The 25,544-nt window shown below is 40.5% G+C and overlaps 1 protein-coding gene across 1 annotated transcript; it reads left to right on the top strand.

The window, feature by feature from the left end:
- Nucleotides 1–3,631: 3,631 nt before the first annotated feature.
- On the top strand, nucleotides 3,632–25,095 carry LOC108704029. Its single transcript, XM_041590982.1, has 13 exons — nucleotides 3,632–3,854; nucleotides 7,480–7,536; nucleotides 8,785–8,924; nucleotides 9,888–10,038; nucleotides 11,576–11,671; nucleotides 13,129–13,221; nucleotides 13,504–13,554; nucleotides 15,169–15,231; nucleotides 17,517–17,567; nucleotides 18,738–18,809; nucleotides 19,198–19,272; nucleotides 19,496–19,558; nucleotides 24,635–25,095. Exons 2-13 carry the CDS (start codon nucleotides 7,488–7,490, stop codon nucleotides 24,652–24,654), a joined length of 924 nt encoding a protein of 307 aa, XP_041446916.1. The 5' UTR covers nucleotides 3,632–3,854; nucleotides 7,480–7,487; the 3' UTR covers nucleotides 24,655–25,095.
- Nucleotides 25,096–25,544: the final 449 nt, after the last annotated feature.

The raw sequence follows: 25,544 nt of genomic DNA, 5'->3' as shown, positions 1-25,544 counted from the left end.
TTCATGTCTTTTCAAAGTTATTCCTAGCCATACATCTTTCTATTCAAGCCTCTCACATTCATATTCCAGTCTCTTATTCATATCCGTGCATGGTTACTAGGGGAATTTGGACCCTAGCAACCAGATGGCTGAAATTGCAAACTGGAGAGCTGCTGAATAAAAAGCTAAATAACTCAAAAACCACAAATAATAAAAAATGAAAACCAATTGCAAATTGCCTCAAAATATAAGTCACTATATTATACTAATGGTTAACTCAAAGGTGAACAAATGGACACAGGGGGGCGCTCTAAAACTTTGAATCCACAAAGTGATATTTACTCTACGGTCGTTATTTTTGGCCAAATAAAAACATTCATGTTTCTCTCTATTATGATGAGGAAGCCACTAGGTGGCGCTTTATCCCCCAGCTAGAAAAGTAGAACCCCCCCAAAGAAACACATTTACAATAAACTTTGGTAGAAGTTACAAATATGTTTCCCAGACTAAATAAAGGGGAACTCCGGCTTCCAAACCTAAATGTGATAAAGAGGCCCCACATAACACAGAAACCCCTAATATTCCCATCACAGTTCCCTGTTTCTTCAAAAAGTATAAATAAATGGCATTTTCTATGCTGATATCCAGCTGTGTAACAGTTCTTCTCTTTCTGCATCATTTGAAATCCTGGCAGGGAAGGAGGGACTAAACACTGATGTTACACATTGTACTTACAGACAACATGCAGGAACTACATTACCCACAATGCATTGCACTGGGATGTTCCTTTCCTTATTGAAATCACATGTGCAGGGAATTGTGGGGTTTGGAGGATGCAGGCTGAGGACAGATGCTGTTGATACAAAGTAACAGTAGTCAGAAAGCTCAGCAAAGTAGTCAGACAGATCAGCAGGAGAGCAGGGGGCTGGGCTTAGGGAACTGTCAGAAACCAGTAAAAATCATGAAAAGTCTGTATATTGTTTATTTGATGTATATTGCAAAGTTGCTTGAAATTATGTTTCCTTTTCAAAAAGCTCAAGTTATGTTTGTGTGGAGTTCCCCTTTAATCAGGGGCAAGGTGCAAGTGCAACTGTCATTACAATGTGTTGATTAAAGCAGTAGAACCCCATTCTGTGCTATGGGAGGGGTTCAGGCTCAGCATAAAGATCCTGCTCAATTGTAAATCCACTGATGTCGCATGGACTTATTATTGCAACTGCAGAGAAGCTCTCTATGAAATATTTATTACTATATGAGGTTCCAATATAACGACATTCTCCTGGATGGGTGTGAGTAAGTGTCGGCTCCCAGCCTGCTGCCCAGACAAGCCCTGGAGAAGGATCCGGTCGAGCAACATTCCTGCCACACAGTGATTATGCCTTTGCTCTGCTTCCTCACCCACACAAGCTCTGTAATAAGCAGCCAAACCCCAGGAAGTAAAGCGCGCGCAGCAAAACACTTCCCCCACTCATCTGTCTGGTTGCTAAGGGGTTAATGATGCTAATGAGCACTAAATGTAAATATTAGCAATAAACTGTATCATAATAATAATAATAATAAAACTGAACCCTCACTCAGTGGTGTAACTAGATGTTACTGGGCCCCCATAGCAAATTCAATTTATTGCCCCAATATATTGATAAATTGGCTTATCCTACTAAGATATATTAAATTGCTCATTAATTAGCGCCTTGCCGGGCCCCCTGCAGGGTCTGCTTCCTCTGTAGTTATGCCACTGATCTCACTGTCAGTCTGTTTTTATTTTGTTTTTTTTTAATGTTGGGTTGCTGGGGTCAGTGACCCCCTAAACAGACTGAACCATATCAGAAGCAGAGCAGCAAGATGCAGAATAGGAAGGCTAATGATCTGAAAACATTAAAAGAAATGTCTCTTCATCTACTGCTGACTAAATATAAATTACATTTATTTATATTTCGATCTCTTCCTTTAAGGCCCTGAAAGGGATTATTTCACTGTTACTGTTTATACTGAAAATAATTCACTCTACCATAAAATGTCATTTCTGAACTAACAAGTGTATTTTCTATTAGCTGTAATATTGCTGTGTATGCTCCATCTCAGGTCATTGTACCTGATCCTCTGCTTTCAGAACTGCTCAATGGAACTGCTTTCTGAAAGGGTGTTGTTTTTCCTACTCAATGTAACTGAATGTGTCACAGTGGGACCTGGATTTTACTATTGAGTGTTGTTCTTAGATCTACCAGGCAGCTGTTATCTTGTGTTAGGGAGCTGTTATCTGGTTACCTTCCCATTGTTCTGTTGTTAGGCTGCTTGATATCACTCCAGTGTAGCAGTAAAGAGTGACTGAGGGCATCTGGGAAACTAACAATATGTCTAGTCCCATGTCCGATTTCAAATTTAATTATAAAAAAATCTGTTTGCTCTATTGAAAATTGTATTTCAGTGCAGAATTCTGTGGGAGCAGCACTATAAACTGATGTGTTTACCCATGACATTTGGGAATCACTTGAAAGGGAAAAACTCACAAATATCACCCCATGTGCCGTAGATCTAAGGAGGGAAAAGGGGTGTTACAGGGAGAGCTGGGAGGTTGTGGGATTAAATCAGCTGTACTGGCAGATACATTATATACAGTAGGTACAAGGAAGGGCCGGATGCCTTTTTTTAGCAAAAGATAAAATACAAGTGTCCGGTGCTAAAAGTTATAGTTCAGTTGTGATCCTGGGACAGTTCCAATTGGCATTTCCAAGTCCAAAAAAGATTGTTTTGATCTTGGGGCCCCACATAGAAATGTATATTGGCTAGAGAAGGTCAGGTGAGCGCTCCCAGTGACTGGATCTTAATTATATGACATCATCATTCTCTTCGCACAAACACGCCCGGCATGTAACTGAGTCAGGGAAGCAGTGGGTTAATTAAAGGGAACCTTTCATCGTGTTTATTTGCATCCAAACCAGTGACTGATCATGAGTAATTGGGAGTAACATGCGGAGCTAAATCTATACAGATAGAGAAATAGGTAGGTAGAGAGAGGGAGATAAATAAATATAGAGAGAGCGATAAAGAGTAAAAAACAGCTGTATTAGTGAATATAATTATTCATTACTTCTGAAAAAAGGTGGGTATGTACTGACACTCATGTATCTACTTCCTTTGCTTTACAGCAGTTCTCTCTTGCTTTACAGCAGGAACACTCACGGCCCAACAAGCAGTCTCATAGGACTTTAGGAGAAAAACAGAGACCTGAATAGAAATAAATAAAAATAAAAAAAAATAGATGGGGTCAGTGACCCCCATTTGAAAACTGGAAAGATTCAGAAGAAGAAGGCAAATAATTCGAAAACTATAACAAATAAACAATGAAGACCAATTGAAAAGCTGCTGAGTACTGGCCATTCTATAACATACTGAAAGTTAACTTAAACGTGAGCCACCCCTTTAATGAGGAATTGTATCATATTTAGTAAATATAGTGTGGCTAATGGAATAGTAATGACGTAACTCACAGAGAATAAACGTATTCATTAATAGTCATTGGACTCAGCACACGCTCCCCCCACGTGACCCACGAGCACCTACTGCCGGGAGTATTCAGCCTGATGTGTTATGTGTGTGTGTGTATGTGTGTATATATATACGTGTGTGTGTATATGTGTGTGTGTGTGTATATATATATGTGCGTGTGTATGTGTGTATATATATATGTGTGTGTATATACGTGTGTGTGTGTGACACAACAGGCAGAACAACTGGAATGTGAGGTCACGGATTATAAATGAGCTCTGACTAAACCCCAAGGCGGAAAACACAGAGTGAATGTTTCTTTCCTCCATAGAGTGAGTGGGAATTACACTGAGGAGCAGGAAACAGCTGGACGTGGAATCTCACGGGAGGTAAGTGGCCCCTTTGTGATACAGAAACCCAGGGAAGAGCCTGGAGGAACTTGGGTGAGATAAAGAAGCTCTGGGACTTGTGTCTTTGGTTTAATCCCTTTATCCAGTTGGGCCTGACACTGTTCCGACACCCCTGTCTCTGTGCTGTCTCTGCTCTGTCTCTGTGCTGTCCCGGCTGTGTCTCTGTGTTGTCTCTGCTCTGTCTCTGTGCTGTCTCTGTGTTGACTCTGCTCTGTCTCTATGTTGTCTCTGCTCTGTCTCTGCTCTGTCTCTGCTCTATCTCTGCTCTATCTCTGTGCTGTCTCTGCTCTGTCTCTGAGTTGTCTCTGTGCTGAGCTACCTGCAAATTGGCGACTGCCACGGATTGAATCTGATTGTGTGATTACGACTCAGTAGAAGTGCAGCCAAAGATTCCCAAACACATTCCCTAGTGCCGGGTGAATGGGATTCAGGGAGGGATCACACGGGTCAATTGCAGGAGCCAAACACCCAGAAATTGCCCCTTTATTAACCCGTGTGACTCCAGGGGCCCATGTTGTGGGAAATGTATTCTGACATAACACATATATACTTGGATAAACTTGGTTATTTTAAATGCTAATATGTCTGGGGGATGTTCACTAGGGCTGAAACTAGGGGTAGAGACATGTGCCTAGAGAGAGAGGGCGACAGGGCGAACCTTTTCCATCTAATTACCCCTAATCCCGGCCCTTTTCCCCACATTCAAAATAGAATTTGCAGTCTGTGGGCCCCTGAGTGATGTCACCGTTCAACTGAGCATGATGTCACCAATTGAACTAGCGCAAGCATGTGACAGCGGGAGAGGTGGCCACATACGATAAGGCACCCGGCCAGCTTGGCCCACCTCTGATGTTCACCTTTAAATTACATTTTAGTATAATATTATAGACAGTAATATTCTGAGACCATTTACAACCACAGACATGCCAACAAAATCACTGCAGGGTGTATTACTAACTGGCATCTTACTAATCGGCAGTCAGATAATCACATAAACATTCACCCGTCCCTGACACACAGTTCATCTGGCCCCACTCACTATACAGTCACTTCTAAACCTCCCAGTACCCAGCATGCTCAGCAGCTCAGTGTTGGAATCACACAAAATTCCTTTAGGGTAGAACTCCACTGTCGTTTTTCATCGGATCGACACTCGGCGACAAAAAGCACGCAACAAGTCGGATGTAGACGCAGGCGTCAAGATTCTAATTGGACTGAATGAAAAATTGCAGGTAAAAACGACATTACATCCGACGCGACGCAGAAAGCAGCGTCTTCATCCGACAGTCGGACCGTGTAGTTGTTAACTCCGACTTTTCATTCAGTCCAATTATATCTTCACGCGTGCGACTCCATCCGAATTGTTGCGTGCGTTTTGACGCCGGGCGTTGTTCCAACGAAAAACGATTACGGAGTTCTACCCTTACACCACGGACGGTCTAATATGCTAATGAACTTCTCCTCCCAGCATTCCTTGCCAGTCGTTGGGTATAAAAAGGAGATGGGGGAAAGAATGAAGTTGGACTTTGGTTCAGTACTTTTTCAAGTGCAGTAAAATGATCATTTCTAATGATATTTCTATGATTTATCTCTCTATTACCTCCCACTTTTATACATATTCCAGTCTGTTGCTCAATCTCATACCAGGTGGCAGACCATCTGCAAAGCCGCTGAGGATTCCCCAGCATGCATCATGCAGATATTAGGGTGGCCCATCTGTTAGACTATCTGTACCTATGGGGTCACGGTCTTTTGGCTGGACTCGCAGGCCATGACTCGCCCTGGGGGAAGCTTCGGCAGAACCCAGGGTAGACGGGACTCCCCCTAGCTTCGGCGAAGGGGAGTCCAAACGTCCCCCAAACCCCTTCGGGGGGGCGGGGTGGTGGGCCCTCCCTAGCTTCGGCGAAGGGGGACCCACCCGTTCGAGCTGTTCGCTGGCGGTAGCTGGGAACAGCTTGGGCATCGGAGCCCATGCCTTCGGGTAGGACTCGGAAGGATGATTCAATATCATCTGTACCTACTCTAAATATAATATTAGCTTCATGCAGCCCCATTTGTTCTGGACTACAAGTCCCAGCATCCAATGTGATCCAATTGTTTAGCCCAAAGACCGGATCCGCCTTGTATCACCTACCTCAAGGTGGGCATATCAGGAAAAGACCCTTGATTGGTCACTATAGGTCCCCAGGCCTGTGATTGGATAATTACTGGATAATTAGTGAATGAATGACTAATAAAGGAGCAATGTGACTGTGTAACAATGTATCAGCAGATGATTCCTCAGTTAATTGCACTGCTGTCATTTTATTGCACAATGTGGTCCATGTCTGGGGTAAATCCCTGCTGTCATTTCCTTATTACTAGTACCGGATCAGGATTTACTTCTGGATTCATTTGGATCCAAACACTTTTCAGGAGTTGTTGTGATCAAATCCAAGTGCATTGTCTTAAAATGATCTTATTGAATCAATTGTCATTTTTTTGTGTTACTGTGAGTGGGTTACGGAGCAATACCAGAACCGCTCATTAGTTTGCTTAGGTGGTTCTTAGAACTATTGAATAGTTTGCTATTTAAACTATCTGGTTGCCAGGGCCTCACTTTGCCTAGCAACCAGGCAGGAGGTTTACTGATAGACTGGGAGAATGGAAGTGGCTCAGAAAAAAAAATGATATTAATCACAACAAAAATCAAGTCTCCGTATCTGTTATATAGTTGCCAAGCATCAAAGACCATAGCAACCACATTGCATTTTATATTTCAGAATAAAATCCTAATAATTTAAAGGCAATAATGAAGGCAATGGTTATGTTGTTGCTAAAGTGCCTCTTACCCTAGCAACTGTGTAGTGGTTTGAATGACAGACCAGAAGTTGAAGGGGGGGGGCTAATAGAAATTAATAACAATAATCAGAGTTATAAGAATAAATGTTGCCTCCATTGCTGATCCTAGTCACCAGGCAGACTTTATTTCTGCTTCAGGCACCATTAGCAAAAATAGTCATTTTATTGGTATATAGATATATACAGCATCAGTGCCAAAATATTGTCTCTTTTTTATATACACAGTGTATATATATATATAAATGTCTCTTTCTATTGTCTCTTTTTTTTTACAATGAAATCCCTGTCTCCTGTGCTGCCTGTGCTCTCATACAAAAACCAATGTGATTTGCTACACAGAACACAGAAGGAATTAAACAGAAGGGGCAGTTGGGCCACAAACCCCACTTCTGCTCCAATTACCCCTCACAGCGCAGTTGGATAGAAGTAGAGATGCTCCGAATCCACTATTTTGGATTCGGCCGAATCCTTCGCGAAAGATTCGGCCGAATACCAAACTGAATCCAAATCCTAATTTGGGATTTCACTCGATTTCCGTCCCTAATTTGCATATGCAAATAAGGATTCATTTGGGCCGGGCGGAAGGATTCCTATCCGAATCCCAAACCAAATCCTGGATTCAGTGCGTCCCTAGATAGGCGAGACCCAGAACACTATTTCACTATAAATTACACCGATTGTGTTCAGTGAAAGCGTCGGGGACATTTAACGAGGGAATAAAATCTCTTCCTGTATAAAGTGAAATATTTCCTTTGTGTTACAGGAGAGACAATGAACGTGGATCAGTTCCGAGTCCCTAAACTCTCCCCGGATCAACAAGGTAACTCAGGAATATAGAGATGAGATTGAGAAAGACACACGTCCAGCAAGTTCAACCTTGATCCAGATATAGTGTCAGCAAGGGATCAACCAATAACACTATTTGGGATTTGTCCGAATCCTTCATGAAAGATTCAGCGAATCCCAATTTGCATATGCAAATTAGGGTTGGGAAGGGAAAAAGTAGAAAAAACATTTTTACTTCCTTGTTTTGTGATAAAAAGTTACTCCCGCCCCTAATTTGCATATGCAAATGAGGATTTGGATTTTGTTCGGCCAAATCTAAATCCTGCTGAAAAAGGCTGAATCCTGTCCAAATCCCGAACCAAATCCTGGATGTTAATGTGGATCATCTCATTGTGCCACATGGGGGGAGTTGAAGCAAGTTACATTAATTCTCCCCTTTCCCAATGGCCCCTGCAGTCTGCTCTTGTTATTCCTGTGCCATAATACGACTATAATTATAACCAGAATTTCAGCTCTTATAATTACCAAGTGTCCCCCTGAGTCAAGGTTCTCACAATGGCAGGAGCCCCCCTGATTATCCCTTTCATGTGTTAATTATTAAATTTTTTGCAAAGAAAATGTAGCAAAATAATTGCAGAAACCCACAGAGGGGACCACTGCCTTTACCTACTGATAATACATAGGGTGCAGGGGTGGAACTGCCATACAGCAAACTCTGCAACTTCACTTTCCCTCCTGTCTGATATGGGGGATCACTGGAACATGAAGGGGCCCCAACACCTTCCCTCCTGTCTGATATTGGGGATCACTGGGAACATGAAGGGGCCCCAACACTTTCCCTCCTGTCTGATATTGGGGATCACTGGGAACATGAAGGGGCCCCAACACTTTCCCTCCTGTCTGATATTGGGGATCACTGGGAACATGAAGGGGTCCCAACACTTTCCCTCCTGTCTGATATTGGGGATCACTGGGAACATGAAGGGGTCCCAACACTTTCCCTCCTGTCTGATATTGGGGATCACTGGGAACATGACGGGGCCCCAACACTTTCCCTCCTGTCTGATATTGGGGATCACTGGGAACATGACGGGGCCCCAACACTTTCCCTCCTGTCTGATATTGGGGATCACTGGGAACATGACGGGGTCCCAACACTTTCCCTCCTGTCTGATATTGGGGATCACTGGGAACATAACGGGGCCCCAAAGGTTTTTTTTTGCTCTGGGCCCAAACAAGTCACCTTATATCACTGACCCATGTGTTTCTGTTCCCCTAACAGAGATATTTAGGAAATGTTTCAGCCGGGATTTAGAGAATCTGAAGTCCAATGAGGGACTGGGGGCTCCATTCTGGGATCTGTTCATTAACCTGTGCCAAGCGCCGGCGCTTTCCATCCTGACGCAAGAGGAGGCTCAGACTGTAAGTTGATTGGCTGTGGTTAATAGCACAATGTGGGTTCAGCACATCCTTGTTACTGACGACAATATAAATCTGTAGCGAGTATCACAAGACAACGCTGCCTTCCATGTTGCCCTGTGATACTTTGTGCTCTGAGCCATTGGCCAAGTGATTCCCATTCAGTACAGGGGAAAGGTCTTTTACTCCAGTAACAAATCACCTGCACCCACTGGAGTCTTAATACAGACCTCCCAACTGTCCCGTTTTCAGAGGGACAGTCCCTCTTTTGACAGCTCAACCCACAGTCCCGCATTTGTACTGGAAAATCCCGAATTTCTCTGCACTGAACAGCCAGAAAAAGAAACACTGTTTCTAAGTTAACTGGCTTTTGGCAGAAAGCCCAGAACAGCCACAGCTGCTGACAGGTCCGGACTGAGAATTAAAATAGGCCCTGGCACTTTAGGTACATAGAGGCCCAATCAGCCCAAACAGAGGCCCAAACAGCCCCCACCAGCCCACTTAATACTGACTTTCTATGGCACATTATAGCAGCCCCTCTGGCATTTGCCAGAACCCACAGATTGCCAGTCCGGGCCTGGTTGCTGATAAGATACTTTTGTAACAATTTTGAGATAAGCAAATAAGTAATTGTAACAATATAAGATAACAGGTCCCTTGGGAGAAGTTAAACTCACAGCTTAAAGGGCAATTCACCTTCATTAACAAAACTGTAATAACTGAAAAAAAACACAGAAATGTGTTCAAACTTTCATAACCTGCCAAATTTTGTAAAATGAACATGGTAATTAGGGGTGTGGGCAAAAAATTTCTTTGTGGCAACTTTTTCTTCCCTCTTTTTGTTTCCAAAATGTTGGGAGGTATGTTAATATAGGGGGGGACATAATAGTGGGGGCTACACAGAATTGTAGGGTTGTTAGGGGCTCCCCTAGACCATTTATAAGACACATTTCTATTTCTATTCAGTTACTACAGCTGGCCCCGCCCTCTCAGCAGCGTGACGCCGTCCTGAAATCCGTTGCAGACAAAGGACCAAGCGCAATATTTATCTTTTATCTTTTCCTAAATTTGAACAATGAGGAGAGCTATGAAGAACTGCCAAGCTCCAAGGATAATGGTAAGTACTGGTCCCACTGGTCACATTTCTGTTGCACACGTATAGTGGAGATTAAAGCTCATTTACAGACACAAATGGACACAAAATTGTATTTGCTCCAATACACATTCCTTACAACTTGTGTCCAGTCTGTTCTGATGAATTGTGGATATAGGACACAAGGGAACCCTGAAATTCTTCTTTGTGCAGCCCATAATCAAAGGGGTTCCTTAGTGGGGTGCACCTCCTCCCGCAACTGACTTGTAGCTGAACTGTATGTCCCACTTTCCATTGGGTTTAATTCCATTAAGTATAATTTTCCAGATATTCCGGTATAATTACAACAGAAAATGAATGAGCATATTAGCCCCAGACATGCCAATATAATCATCACACCAAAAAATTAAAGCGCATATTAACCCCAAACATGCCAGTATAATCACTACGGAAATGGACGAGCATATTAACCCCAGACATGCCAGTATAATCATCACACCAAAAAATTAAAGCACATATTAACCCCAAACATGCCAGTATAATCGCTACAGAATATAGATGAGCATATTAACCCCAGACATGCCAGTATGGAAATGGACAAGCATATTAACAAAAGCTATGCCAGACTACTGATGGGGGCTGTGGGCAAACCCAAGTGGGCAGATGCCAACTCTCAGCATGTCATTAGCACAATAATGATCTTCTGGGCACTTCTGATCATTTTTTCATCCGTATTCAGTAAAGTGGAAAAAGGTTTTATACCAAAAAATCCGGTATTAGTTAATTTATGCCATAATAGAATAGTATTGTTTAGGGATGCAACAAATCCAGGATTCGTTTCGGTATTCGGCCATTTTCAGCAGGATTCAGATTCGGCCGAATCCTTGAGACTGGCCGAAAATCATGTGACTTTTCGTCACAAAACATGGAAGTATATATTTTTTTAGCCTCGGACTTCGTGCGCTGATTTGCATATGCAAAGTAGGGTTCCGATTCGGTTCAGTATTCGGCCGAATCTTTCACGAAGGATTCGGGGGTTCGGCCGAACCAAAAAAAGTGGATTCGGTGCATCCCTAATATTGTTTGCCATGTCAACAGCAGTTAAACTACTCAACCAAATCTGTGAATGTAGGACCAACTTAGTGAGGATTTATACACATCCCATTTATTTTAGGGAGAGAAAAATGATGATCAGTTCTTTAGTGCCACTGTTTATGTAAAGCAGCACAGGAACAATGTCACATTTTTTCACTCATTGAAATATGCAAATTGGTTGTGATCATTTTCTTTTCTTCTAAAGTTAAAAGTCTATGAATAACAATAAGTCTAAGGGCTTCAGAATAAATTTAAACATTTTTTCCCATAGATTGTGATTTGAATATGTAAATGAGTCGACTTGCTTAATTTTTACTCTCCCTAAGCTGAATCTGTTAATTGTATTTTTAGATGAATATTTTATGCCTGTGTGTCGGTTTCCATTGCATCGCAGCTGTAGCAACTGAATATTGGGTTTGTTAAATCTCACTTGAATGTTTCCTAATACTGAGTCTTTCCAATGCAGATGAGAAGTTGGGAATTTTATCGATCGCCCGTGACAACTTCCTGTTTGTGTTGCGCAAAAAAGTCATGGAATTGGCCCAGAAATCAAGATCGGAAGGTATTTCAAGCAGTGACCTTTGGGGAATGGAAACCTTCGTGTAACAAGTCTGATGGCCCCCGGGGGAGACAGTCAACTATTTTCTATGCACCGAATCCACTATTTTGGATTTGGAATCCTTCATGAAAGATTTGGCCGAATACCAAAACAAATCCGAATCCTAATTTGCATATGCAAATTAGGGGTGGGGAGGGGGATTTGGTTGGGCCGGGCAGAAGGATTCTGCCGAATTCAAATCCTGCTGAAAAAGGCTGAATCCCAAATTGAATCCTGGATTCGGTGCATGCTAATATTTAGGGAATCTGTTCGGTTAGTCTGGAATTTTATTTTCAACCTCTTCCATTAAAGGGGGGTATAAGTTGCCAGTTAGGGGGTACAAGGGCCTTTCATTAATATTACTGATTGGATAGATAGAATATGCACAGTGATGCAGGTTTAGGGCATCCCATACCTTACCTCCTCATTGGTGGAATAGTGTTCCCAGACTCCACCCCCTCTGACATCAACTGTGGGTGCATTTAAACTGTTAGTAGAGAGGGACACTCTGAGGCAATTTGTAACTTGTTTTATTTTTTCATTATTTTTGGTTTTTGAGTTATTTAGCTTTTTATTCAGCAGCTCTCCAGTTTGCAGTTTCAGCCGTCTGGTTGCTAGGGTCCAAATTCCCCTAGCAACCATGCATTGATTTGAATAAGAGACTGGAATATGAATAGGAGAGGCCTGAGTAGAAAGATAAATAATAAAAAGTAGCAATAACGATAAATATGTGGACTTGCAGAGCATTTGTTTTTTTAGATGGGGTCAGTGACCCCCAATTTAAAAACTGGAAAGAATCTGAGGAAGAAGGCAAATAATTAAAAAATTTTAAAAATGAAGACTGGTTGAAAAGCTGCTTAGAATTGGCCATTCTATAATATACAAAAATTTGACTCAAAGTTGAATTACCCTTTTAAGTACCTTCTCAGCCTTGGGTGGATAAGGGGCAAGTTGTGGGTTAGAAAATTACTTAATTCAATCATACTATTACTTTACTACCCAGTGTATTTGGGGTTATGCCCTGTGATCTAAACAGATAGTTGCCCATTTATATGAGCTGAAAACCAGTACTAGAGAGATCAGTTATCCTTGCCAGTCTGTGTAAGATCTATTGAATATGCCAGTCTGTGTAAGATCTAGTGGATGTGCCAGTCTGTGTAAGATCTAGTGGATGTGCCAGTCTGTGTAAGATCTATTGGATGTGCCAGTCTGTGTAAGATCTATTGGATGTGCCAGTCTGTGTAAGATCTATTGGATGTGCCAGTCTGTGTAAGATCTATTGGATGTGCCAGTCTGTGTAAGATCTATTGGATGTGCCAGTCTGTATAAGATCTATTGGATGTGCCAGTCTGTGTAAGATCTATTGGATGTGCCAGTCTGTGGGCAGATTGTGTCTGACACCTTTGTCATTGGTTTCCCAGGTGGAGTGAGACCCAATTCTGCCATTGCCACAGTGAGGCCGATGCCGGTGCCTAATAAAGAGGCAACAGAGGGCGAAGCACCGGAAGATCCAGGTTTGTCTGTGGGTTCTGAGGTCTTGCCTAATATATATATATATATATATATATATATACAGTAGACACATCAGACAACAACTATGAGTTTCCTGTAATATTATATAAACAGCTCTTGATGTAATCAGTTATAATTGGTATTTAGTGATTATTTGTGTCACATAACCCGGTCATCATATGGTCATGTAATTCCTCGGTGACTAATATCCTTATATTTTATAACAGGGGGGTTAATTATCCGCTACATACGTATTTCCTCATATTTCTTGTTGTTGTGTTTAGATACCAAAGATGACATCATGAAAAAAGAAAAGGAGAGACGCCCGGTAACAGGTGATGATAATTCTTATAGATTGTTTGTCTTTCCATTATTATAACAGAATAAATCAGCAGCAGTAGAGGATCCTGGGATATGTAGTTCAGCAACTGCTAGAGCCTACGGGGTCCCCAATACAAGTATCTTTACACATGTACATTTGTGAGACAGGGACAGCATGTTAAATTTACAGAATGGAGTTGGTAATATAATTCTATCCTTTTGTGCACAAACTTGATTTTGTTGGCAATCTTCACCTTTTGTATATTTTGTGCCAATGTGAATGGCCAAAATTACATTTGTACCTCCAGAGACATTCATTCTGTGTATTGGGATTCATTTTGTGTACAGAATGTGCTTTTGTGGACAAAATGTACAGGGGACAAATGACTATTGACACAACCTGCTGTGGGAAGCCTGGAATTGGGGAGGTGGCAGCTCCAGTAATCAGCACATAATTCAGTGGAATAGACGGATATAAAGCTCAAATATACAGAATTGAAAGGAGCATTTGGGTATATTTTATAAGATTAATAAGATTGGCGGGTTAATACAGGTATGGGATCTGTTATCCACAATGCCGAGACCTGGGGTTTTACGGATAATGGAACTTTACTTACTGTAATTTAGATCGTCATACCTTAATAGGCAGATTAACAATGGGTCGAATATCGAGGGTTAATTAACCCTCGATATTCGACTGCCGAATGTAAATCCTTCGACTTCGAATATCGAATTCGAAGGAATTACCGCAAATCTTCGAATATCAAAGTCAAAGGATTTACCGCAAATAGTTCGATCAAACAATCGAACGAAAAATCATTCGATCGAACGATTAAATCCTTTGAATTGTTTGATTCGAAGGATTTTAATCCATCGATCGAACGATTTTTATTCGACCAAAAAAACATTAGAAAGCCTATGGGGACCTTCCCCATACAATGACATTGCACTTCGGTAGGTTTTAGGTGGCGAACTAGGGGGTCGAAGTTTTTTTTAAAGAGACAGTACTTCGACTATGAAATAGTAGAATAGTCGAACGATTTTTACGAAGTCGTAGTTGATGGTCGAAGTAGCCCATTCGATGGTCAAAGTAGCCAAAAAAAAACATTCGAAATTCTAAGTTTTTTTTTATTCTATTCCTTCACTCAAGCTAAGTAAATGGGCCCCTAAGTCTACTAGAAAATCATATAAACATTAAGTAAAGCCAATAGGCTGGTTTTGCTTCCAATTAGGATGAATTGTATCTTAGTTGGATCAAGTACAATGTACAGGTATGGGACCTGCTATCCAGAATACTCTGGATTTGGAGGTTTCCAGATAACGTATCTTTCCTAATTTGGATCTTCATACCTTAAGTCTACTAGAAAATCATATAAACATGAAATAAAGCCAATAGGCTGGTTTTGCCTCCAATAAGGATTAATTATATCTTAGTTGGGATCATGTACAAGCGACTGTTTTATTATTACACAGAAAAAGGAAACTTGTTTTAGAAATTTGGATTATTTTAATAAAATGGAGTCTATGGGAGACGGCTTTTCCATAATTAAGAGCTTACTGTATAACGGCATTCTGGATAACAGATCCCATACATGTCCTGTGAGTAACATGGAATGTTCTATCCCCAGAGAGAAGCAGAGAGAAAGACAAGAAGAAGAAGGAAACAGAGAAGCACCCCGTGGCTGATACTGGTAACCCCCAAAGCTCCCGAGTGTAACACATCAGTTCCCTCTAAGGCACATGATATAAGGTTTCTCCCAGCAGTACCAGTAGGGTCAGGCTCAGACTGGGGTAGCCAAGGCCATCACCTTAAGTGCCCGCCATGCCCACCACAAACTCTCTCCCTCACCACCGCATCACAAATTCCTGTTCCGCCATGTTCCTCCTTTGTCTACTCCAACAAGGAGGTGGGGGGCCATTAGGGAAGGTGGGTCTGCAGGTGCAGGTCAGCAGGGAGGGTGGGGCCTGTGTGAACTCCGCCCACAGCAGTTGGTGTGAACTCCGCCCACAGAAGTCTGTGTGAACTTTGCCAACTGTGCCAAAGGCAGAACCGTGGGTTGATCTGGAGATGAGCTTTAGCCTCTCGAATCTCATTGCCGTGCTCTCTCTCGGCCTGGGAGCAGGAATTATGGAAAGCCAAATTAGGGTTAGGCAGGGAGATGAGGTACATGCCTAGTACTACTGAAACAAAGCTCCCAATATCCGACTATAAATCAGTAAAAGCACAAATGACAAAAGAGCAACCGTTTCTTGGCTGATGGGGGTCGGTGGCTCATTTTTGGAAGCTGGAAAGAAGTAGAGGAATTTGGTTATAAAAAAAAGAAGATCCAGTAGAAATGTTGTTAAAAATTAGCCATTCCAAAACAAACAAGAAATACTCATCATGTTCAACTACATCGAACTGTATATTATAGCCCAAAAAAATAAGTAAAGTTTAATTCAGTAAAGTACATAGTTACACAGTTACATAGTTAAATCAGGTTGAAGTCCATCAAGTCCAACCCCCCCAAATGAAAACCCAGCCCCATACACACCCCCCTCTCTACTGTCACATAAATGATATATACCCATATCTATACTAACTATAGAGTTTAGTATCACAATAGCCTTTGTATAATGTCTGTCCAAGAAATCATCCAAGTCCCTCTTATAGTCATTAACTGAATCATCACCCGGCAGTGCATTCCCCAACCTCACTGTCCTCACTGTGATGAACCCCCTACTCTGTTCCTTTAAATGAAACTTCTTTTCCTCTAGTCTGAAGGGGAGGCCTCTGGTACGTGATTCTCTTTATGGGTAAAAAGGTCCCCTGCTATTTGTCTATAATGTCCTCTAATGTACTTGTAAAGTCTAATCATGTCCCCTCCAGAGAAAACAACCCCAACCTTGTCAGTCTCCCCTCATAATTTAACTCTTCCCTCCCTCTAACCAGTTTAGTTGCACTTAGTCTCTGCACTCTCTCCAGCTCATTTATATCCCTCTTAAGGACTGGAGTCCAAAACTGCCCCCATACTCCAGATGAGGCCTCACCAGGGACCTATAAAGAGACACAATTATGTTTCATCCCTTGAGTTAATGCCCTTTTTTATACAAGAACTTTATTTGCTTTAGTAGCCACAGAATGACACTGCCCAGAATTAGACAACTTGTTATCTACAAAGACCCCAAGATCCTTCTCATTTAAGGAAACTCCCAACACACTGCCATTTAGTGTATAACTTGCATTTATATTATTTTTGCCAAAGTGCATAACCTGCATTTATCAACATTGAACCTCATTTTCCAGTTTGCTGCCCAGTTTTCCAGTTTAGACAGATCACTTTGCAAAGTGGCAGCATCCTGCATGGAACCTATAGTTCTGCACAATTTAGTATCATCTGCACAAATAGAAACAGTACTTTCAATGGCCACCTCCAGGTCATTAATAAACAAGTTGAAAAGCAAGGGACCTAGTACAGAGCCCTGCGGTACTCCACTAACAACACTGGTCCAATTAGAAAATGTTCCATTTATCACCACTCTTTGGACAGATTGCTGAAAATCTCACTTACTGCTTATACATATATGAAATTTTAATCATTAAACAAGGCCCTCAAAAAAAGGTAAAAACAGTAAAAATAAAAAATATCTGTAGTTAATACTATGAGTAATTGCTCTATATGGCATGAAACACATCAGGCTTATCCTAATAAAGATATTTTTTACTTTTTACATCACTGTCCTTTTATATTTACATTTAGAGAGATCTTGTTGAATAGTAAAAATTAATGGCACAACTACCTCTTTAACAACTTTGTTTCCTCACATAAGCCTTTCAGAATGTGCTTTGCATGATATAATATTCAATAAAATAATACGTTTACAAATATATGTTTATATATGAATATGAATATTATATTTTATAGCCAACTATAAATATTTTTTAGTATAATATTCTAACTCTTTTACTCCCTTGGACATATTTTGATTCTCACAGTTGATGGACCTCGAAACAAGAGTAGAAGATACTGGGGAATTAGAAAGGATGGTAAGAATGTGATTCTAATATCCTTATCATTTACAGTAGGGGGTACATTATCTCTTATAATACATGAGTGATACTCAGAGTTCCCTGTATAACTCAGCCTGCAGCCTTGTGCCTTTATATGGTCACAGAACAACCCCTCAGTGACTTCTAATATCCTTATCATTTACAGTAGGGGGTACATTATCCCTTATAATACATGAGTGATACTCAGAGTTCCCTGTAAAACTCAGCCTGCAGCCTTGTGCCTTTATATGGTCACAGAACAACCCCTCAGTGACTTCTAATATCCTTATCATTTACAGTAGGGGGTACATTATCCCTTATAATACATGAGTGATACTCAGAGTTCCCTGTATAACTCAGCCTGCAGCCTTGTGCCTTTATATGGTCACAGAACAACCCCTCAGTGACTTCTAATATCCTTATCATTTACAGTAGGGGGTACATTATCCCTTATAATACATGAGTGATACTCAGAGTTCCCTGTATAACTCAGCCTGCAGCCTTGTGCCTTTATATGGTCACAGAACAACCCCTCAGTGACTTCTAATATCCTTATCATTTACAGTAGGGGGTACATTATCCCTTATAATACATGAGTGATACTCAGAGTTCCCTGTATAACTCAGCCTGCAGCCTTGTGCCTTTATATGGTCACAGAACAACCCCTCAGTGACTTCTAATATCCTTATCATTTACAGTAGGGGGTACATTATCCCTTATACTACATGAGTGATACTCAGAGTTCCCTGTATAACTCAGTCTGCAGCCTTGTGCCTTTATATGGTCACAGAACAACCCCTCAGTGACTTCTAATATCCTTATCATTTACAGTAGGGGGTACATTATCCCTTATAATACATGAGTGATACTCAGAGTTCCCTGTATAACTCAGCCTGCAGCCTTGTGCCTTTATATGGTCACAGAACAACCCCTCAGTGACTTCTAATATCCTTATCATTTACAGTAGGGGGTACATTATCCCTTATAATACATGAGTGATACTCAGAGTTCCCTGTATAACTCAGCCTGCAGCCTTGTGCCTTTATATGGTCACAGAACAGGATTATTGAAAAAGATAATTATGTTTTAGGGACTCTCCTCCAGTGTTTCTGTATTTGAATAATTATACAATAAATTCATATAACGGTTGTATCTTTTGCTTTGCAGATGAGTTTTTTCATTTTATTATCATTTGCTTTGCGGTTGGCTCCTCACTGATCTCTTCCTACAATTATTCAGGTAAAAGAACAGGATTTAGTGTGAGGCCTCAGTAAGACAATTCATTAGTTAGAAGGTCCAGCAGTGGGATCTGTATCACTGATTGCTCATCAGAGGATTATGGGAGGTGCAGTTATACCTGGCAATGTATTGGTTTATGATTGGAAAAGATGATTGTGTATGTGAACCTGTAAAGACGGTGATGGCAAATAGGTGAGGCTTTGCGCAGATTGGGGGCACTCCAAGGAATAATGGGGCACATCCAGGAGGATGAATGGTGTGAGCAGTGTTATACAGTAAGGATATGAGGGATACAATGATTCTCATAGGAGGAGATGGTACTGAGCAATAGTTTTATCTCTCATCTCAGTCTGTACTGGGAATCCACAATATATTTCTTTTTCTGCAGATTGGACTGTGTCGGTTGGGATCGGGCTACTTGCCTTTGCTTCTCTAGAAACCATTGGCATTTATTTTGGTTTAGGTGAGGTTTTCCTTTATTATGTACAGTATCCGATGTAGCAGCAGGTAAATATAAGTCCTGCATTGAGGGATGTGATTGTTGTTTGGAATTAGGGGCACAATGTAACAAGGGGGCTCATTTAGTCCAAACACTTCAGCTCATTCTCAGCACCGACCCAACTGCAGGAGGGGTGACTTTTTCATGAATTCCAATTGATTGTGATTTATATTGTTTTCCTGTGCAGTTTACAGAATAAGGACAGTTATTGAAGCTTTTCTACCACTTCTCAGGAAGTCTCCTCTGGCCGGTGAGTCTCATTCTCATTTCATTGGTTTTCATCTGGGGAGGGCGGTGGCATACCTTCCAACTGTCCCATTTTCACAGGGACAGCTCAACCCGCAGTCCCTCGTTTGTACTGGAAAGTCTTGTTTTTCTCTGCACTGAACAGCCAGAAAAAGAAACAACGTTTCTAACTTAATTGGCTTTTGGCAGAGAGCCCAGAACAGCCACAGCTGCAGATAAGACACTTTTGTAACAATTTGTAGATAAGCAAATAAGTAATTGTAACAATATAAGATAACTGGTCCCTTGGAAAAAGTTAGACTAACAGTTTAAAGGGCAATTCACCTTCATTAGCAAAACTGTCATAACTGAAAAAAAACACAGAAATATGTTCAAACTTTCATAACCTGCCAATTTTTGTAAAATGAACATGGTAATTAGGGGGTGTGGCCACAAAATGGGCATGGTCAATTTTTTTTTGCTGCGCTCCAACTTTTTTGTCCCTCTTTTTATTTCCAAAATGTTGGGAGGTATGAGGTGGCTCTGGGAGATGTAATTTGGGGAGCAGCACCTGCTTGTGGGGGAGCACCCCGGGGTGGCAGAGAAGACAGAGGGAATAACAGGTTATTAAGGGAGCCCTACAAGCCTATGCCTGGAGCAATGTTTTTTGGCCCATCACTAGGGAGAATGATGTACGGAGGGAGGGAGACAGAAGACCAGTAGTCATTTTATCTCACTAGAAACCACATGACTCAGTCCATATGTATTTATTGCATGTACAGGTCCGTTATCCGGAAACCCATTATCCAGAAAGCGCAGAATTACAGAAAGGCCATCTCCCATAGACTCCTTTAAAAGCAAATGATCCAAATTTTTAAAAATGATTTCCTTTTTCCCTCTCTAATAATAAAACAGTCGCTTGTACTTGATCCCAACTAAGATATAATTAATCCTTATTGGAAGCAAAACCAGCCTATTGGGTTTATTTACATTAATATATTACAAATCTCGATCACTTTTAAGATTTGGGGAAAAGTTTTTTTGTGCGAATTTAACCCTGATGTTGCTGAGATTGTTTTTTTGTTTTTTTAATTATTTTCATAAAAGAAAACAAGCAGATAACAACATGAAACAACAACAAAATAAATTCAACAAGTTAACTAAAGATTGTAATAATAAAATTAACCTCAAGAATTTATCATTAACAACGAGATAAGCAATCCAAAAGTTATTTTCTTGATATTGCAACCAATAAGGCTATAAAAGAATGAAAGTATCTATAGAACAATTATCTATAGAAAAAGATTATTAAAGGGATCCTGATCGGAAAACTTTTTTTCAAAACACATCAGTTAATAGAGCTACTCTAGCAGAATTCTGCACTGAAATCCATTTCTCAAAAGAGCAAACAGATTTTTTTATATTCAATTTTGAAATCTGACATGGGGCTAGACATATTGTCAATTTCCCAGCTGCCCCTGGTCATGTGACTTGTGCCTGCACTTTAGGAGAGAAATGCTTTCTGGCAGGCTGCTGTTTTTCCTTCTCAATGTAACTGAATGTGTCTCAGTGGGACCTGGATTTTACTATTGAGTGTTGTTCTTAGATCTACCAGGCAGCTGTTATCTTGTGTTAGGGAGCTGTTATCTGGTTACCTTCCCATTGTTCTTTTGTTTGGCTGCTGGGGGGGGGGAAAGGGAGGGGGGTGATATCACTCTAACTTGCAGTACAGCAGTAAAGAGTGATTGAAGTTTATCAGAGCACAAGTCACATGACTGGGGGCAGCTGGGAAATTGACAATATGTCTAGCCCCATGTCAGATTTCAAAATTGAATATAAAAAAATCTGTTTGCTCTTTTGAGAAATGGATTTCAGTGCAGAATTCTGCTGGAGCAGCACTATTAACTGATTCATTTTGAAAAAAAAATGTTTTCCCCATGACAGTATCCCTTTAACAACGAGATAAACAATCCAAAAGTTATTTTCTTGACATTGCAACCAATAAGGCTAGAAAAGAATGAAAGTATCTATAGAACAATTAAGAATATTATTAAATTTAACTCTTTCTTCAGAGTCTAAGGTATGAAAGAAAATTTTCCATTGGGATATGAACTTAAAACAGTTATGAATATTTTCAATTCTATAACTAATTGTTTCATTAGTATAAAGAGTTTTAACTCAAGTAAAACCTCAAATAAAGTTGGTAAAGAATTGACTGAGATTGTTTTGAGAAACTGGAAGGGAAATATTCCCTGAACATCGGGGAACTGCTGCATTGAACATTATTTGTGGGAGGAAAATGAATTAATAAATAAGGGCAGCCAATAGGGAGAGCCCTTGCCAGTGATGTAACTCGACTTTAGCCCTGGTTAATGTGGCCATTGGGCAAGTCAAACAGAACGTTGGCACAGAAATCAAAATTCCTGAAGTTGAGAAATCCAATGCAAAAATGATTTAATGGAGAAATAAAGGGTTTGGTTCAGAATCAATCAGGATAAACAGGATTTCTGAACATGGACTTGTTCAGCCCCATCAATATTCACCTCCTGGGTAAAGTATAATCAGATTCCTGGCTGTGTACAGACGTGCCCTTGTCTCCCCGAGGCTTTTGGGGCAGGAATAAGAGCAATTTACAAAACAGAAATACCACTGACTGCTTAAATGTTCCTTCTATTTCATGTTCCTTTAAAGGGCAAGTAAACCCTGCTGCACTGCTCAACCAAACTTTACTCCGCTTCTGCAGGACTGCAAATCCCACAATAATGTCACCTATAATGCTGAGAGCTGTAGTCCAGCAACATCAGTGTTCTATTCTTAAAGGGGAAGTAAAGTGTAAAATAGAACAAGGCTAGAAATGCTGTATTTTTATACTAAACATGAACTTGAATGTACACGCACTTAAAAGAAGCCAGGTGCCTATGATTACGTATCCTTCGATATGAAACGCGTTAGGACGTGTAGCTTTTATCAATATGGAATAAAGCTTCTTTTTACTTCACCGGCTGGCTGCAGGAGTGCGTGTACATTCATTGATTAAGATATCGCCTAAGTTACGGGTTTGGGGCACGGCACCCGCGCCGATTGCCGGATTCGGTGAGTGCGATATTTGGTGACTTCAATGGATAAAAAGTCTAATTGAATTGATTAATCCTAAGTGTCGGACATGGGGTTTCTACACCCAGGTCAACTCTCCCATTTGGTGAGCTATAGTTCTGCATTCAGTTTTGACACTACAGAATTTTGAGCACATAAAATTGTTTTGTGCTTTAGACAATTTTTATGATGTAGTAAGAGGGATTAGAGCCTAGATTACAGCTGCATTTTTCCTTTTATAAACATGAATTTACTGCACCACAAGTCTAATCAAACAAATGATTTATGCTTTCAAAGTTGGCCACAGGGGGTCACCATCTTGTAACTTTGTTATACATCTTTGCAAGACCAAGACTGTGCACATGCTCAGTGAGGTCTGGGCTACTTAGGGATCGTCATAAATGATCAAAACAGCACAAGTCAAATAATATCTGCCAGAAGCCGATACAACAAGACTGATTAATAATCAGAATATACAGACTGCACTGGGTCCTGTGTTGTCATGTAATCTAATGTGGATTTTATAGTTTTTGTATTGTTTAATATAAACTTTCTCCAACTCTGCAGAACCAGTGGCTGCAGCAAAATAATCCTCCAAATAGAATCCCAGCTTATCTGTTTAAATCTGGCTCCATGATCTTTGTCCCTGCAGCTGGAATTGGAAACAGTAAAGGGGATGTAAAGGCAAAAATAAAATCCAATACAAATCTCTACACAGTCGCCGACTGCTCTACAGGGAAACAAACAAAGCTGCTTGAGTTCTGCATGGCTGGGAAGTAAGGCGGGGGCTCCCCCTGCTGTTCATAAGTATGATTGTTTCCCTGCAGAGCAGTTAGGGACCATCTGACAATTCTGATTCTGATATTCCCCTAAAACTCCACAGCCAGTGATTGCTTTAAAATGCAAAAAATGCTCCAATGCAAAAAGATCTGTAAATAATCCATGTTCTTTATCTCTGTAACTGGAGTTGGAAGCTTTGAGCCCAGTTTCCCGGCACTGAACACCAACTGTCATATAACGAAGAAAAGAAAATAACATTATTATCTCTGTGTATAATATAACAGCAAGATTCCTGACATAGGGTTGGGAATCAGAATTCTTATTAGTCGGTTCTTTTGCATTAATAATGAAGCTTTTGATCAGTAGAATTATTATTAGTGAAATTTCTTGCATCTATAATTATGTTTTTCTGCAACGTCTATAGAAAACTAGGGGGCGCTATGGCTGAGTTTATATCCCCTTTAAAGGATAAGTAAACCTCTAACATAAATAAGGGGGCTATTCTAAGCACTTTTGTCATTTTTTATTTATTTTTTATTCCAAGATATTAAGGGATACATGTACTGTTAATATGAATGAATTTTGTTACAACAGCGCCACCTGCTGGTCATTTTCCCCCCAGTCTGACCAGCAAGTAGTCAAGGAAGTTGTCAGGAGAAAGAAAGAGGCTGCTCTGACCCGCAGGGGGCGCTGTTATAACAAAATTCATCCATTTCCCTTAATATCTTGGAATAAAAACAAAATAAATAATGACTGTAAATGATAAAAGTGCTTAGAATAGCCCCCTCATCAAGTCTACATCCACATGTTTTAAAGGTTTACTTATCCTTTAAAGGGGTGGTTCACCTTTAAGTTAACTTTAGTATATTATAGAATGGCCTATTGTAATTAACTTTTTAATTGGTCTTCATTTTTTTTTTTTTTTTTTAATTATTTACCTTCTTCTGACTCTTTCAAGCTTTCAAATGGGGGGTCAGAAATCTTTCTTTTCAGTCCTCTCCTATTCATATTCCAGTCTCTTATTCAATCAGTGCATGGTTGCTAGGGGAATTTGGACCCTAGCAACCAGATTGCTGAAATCACAAACTGGAGAGCTGCTGAATAAAAAGCTAAATAACTCAAAAACCACAAATAATAAAAAATGAAAACCAATTGCAAATTATCTCAGAATGTCCCTCTCTACATCCTACTAAAAAGTTTTTTGAAGGTGATATTTTGTGTTTTTCAGGTTTGCAGAAGGAGCGGTAGAACTGTATCAAGCTATGGAAATCTTCTCCTCTCTACTTTTATCTTTTGATCATGAACTGAAATACGTTGAAATGGACAATCAAACCAATTGCATATTCCTGTGTCACACTGAGCTGACTGGAGGGTGCCAGCAATATGTATCTGTGGCTGGAGGCTGCATTATATGGCACATCCAACGCTGATCCTCACATCATGTCCCAGCATGCACTTAGATACAGCAACTAGAATATACAGAATGGCATTCTGGACCACTTGTAACGTTGAGCTGAACCTCCTTTAGGAACCCCTAATCAGAGCTTGGGGACCCCATGAAGTCATTTCTATGTAATTGTAAGCTTTACTTTAAAAGGCATCAAAGGGTTAATGTGTGAAAAGTTGTAAAACCCCACAGTTGTAATGTTTTCCATCTCTGGCCATACAATAAAAGTCTTGGATCAGTAATACTCTTCGTCACTCTCCAGGATCTTACTCCCTTACTCAAAGGAACCAAAGAGAACAGAAACAGCAAACTCAAAGTTCTAGAGCCTAGACAAGACCTAGGTCAGGGGTCAGCAACCTTTACTATCAAAAGAGCCATTTTGCCCCTCTCCCACTAAAGAAAAATAGCCTGGAGCCGCAAAACATAACACAGCTTATAAACTTTTTTAACCTTTTTTTAATTTTAACTGTTACAACAACAGAATACAACAAACAGAAGTGCATTGTGTACGTATATATGCAGGGCTACTTTGAAATAAAAGCCCTATTAAATGCTAGTGTTCTCATCTGTTTAATGTGACTTCTGTTTCTGAAGCTCCATGTTGATCTTTCCTCTTTTGTCTTGAGTGTGTGACCGCGGTAAGGACCATGATGAATGATCTTGCTGTGGCTCAGTCTTGCCCCTCTTAGGA

Source organism: Xenopus laevis, chromosome 4L (assembly GCF_017654675.1).
Source record: "Xenopus laevis strain J_2021 chromosome 4L, Xenopus_laevis_v10.1, whole genome shotgun sequence".
In the NCBI taxonomy this organism is placed as follows: Eukaryota; Metazoa; Chordata; class Amphibia; order Anura; family Pipidae; genus Xenopus; species Xenopus laevis.
Note: the sequence above shows the minus strand (reverse complement) of the source record. Positions and strands in the feature narration are given on the sequence as shown.

Bases quoted from the DNA above. Each gene is read 5' to 3' on its own strand.
- LOC108704029 (XM_041590982.1), top strand. From the start codon at position 7,488: ATGAACGTGGATCAGTTCCGAGTCCCTAAACTCTCCCCGGATCAACAA. The intron at 10,039-11,575 runs GTAAGTACTGGT...TTTCCAATGCAG, and splicing joins GCCAAGCTCCAAGGATAATG to ATGAGAAGTTGGGAATTTTA. The intron at 19,273-19,495 runs GTGAGGTTTTCC...TTTCCTGTGCAG, and splicing joins TGGCATTTATTTTGGTTTAG to TTTACAGAATAAGGACAGTT.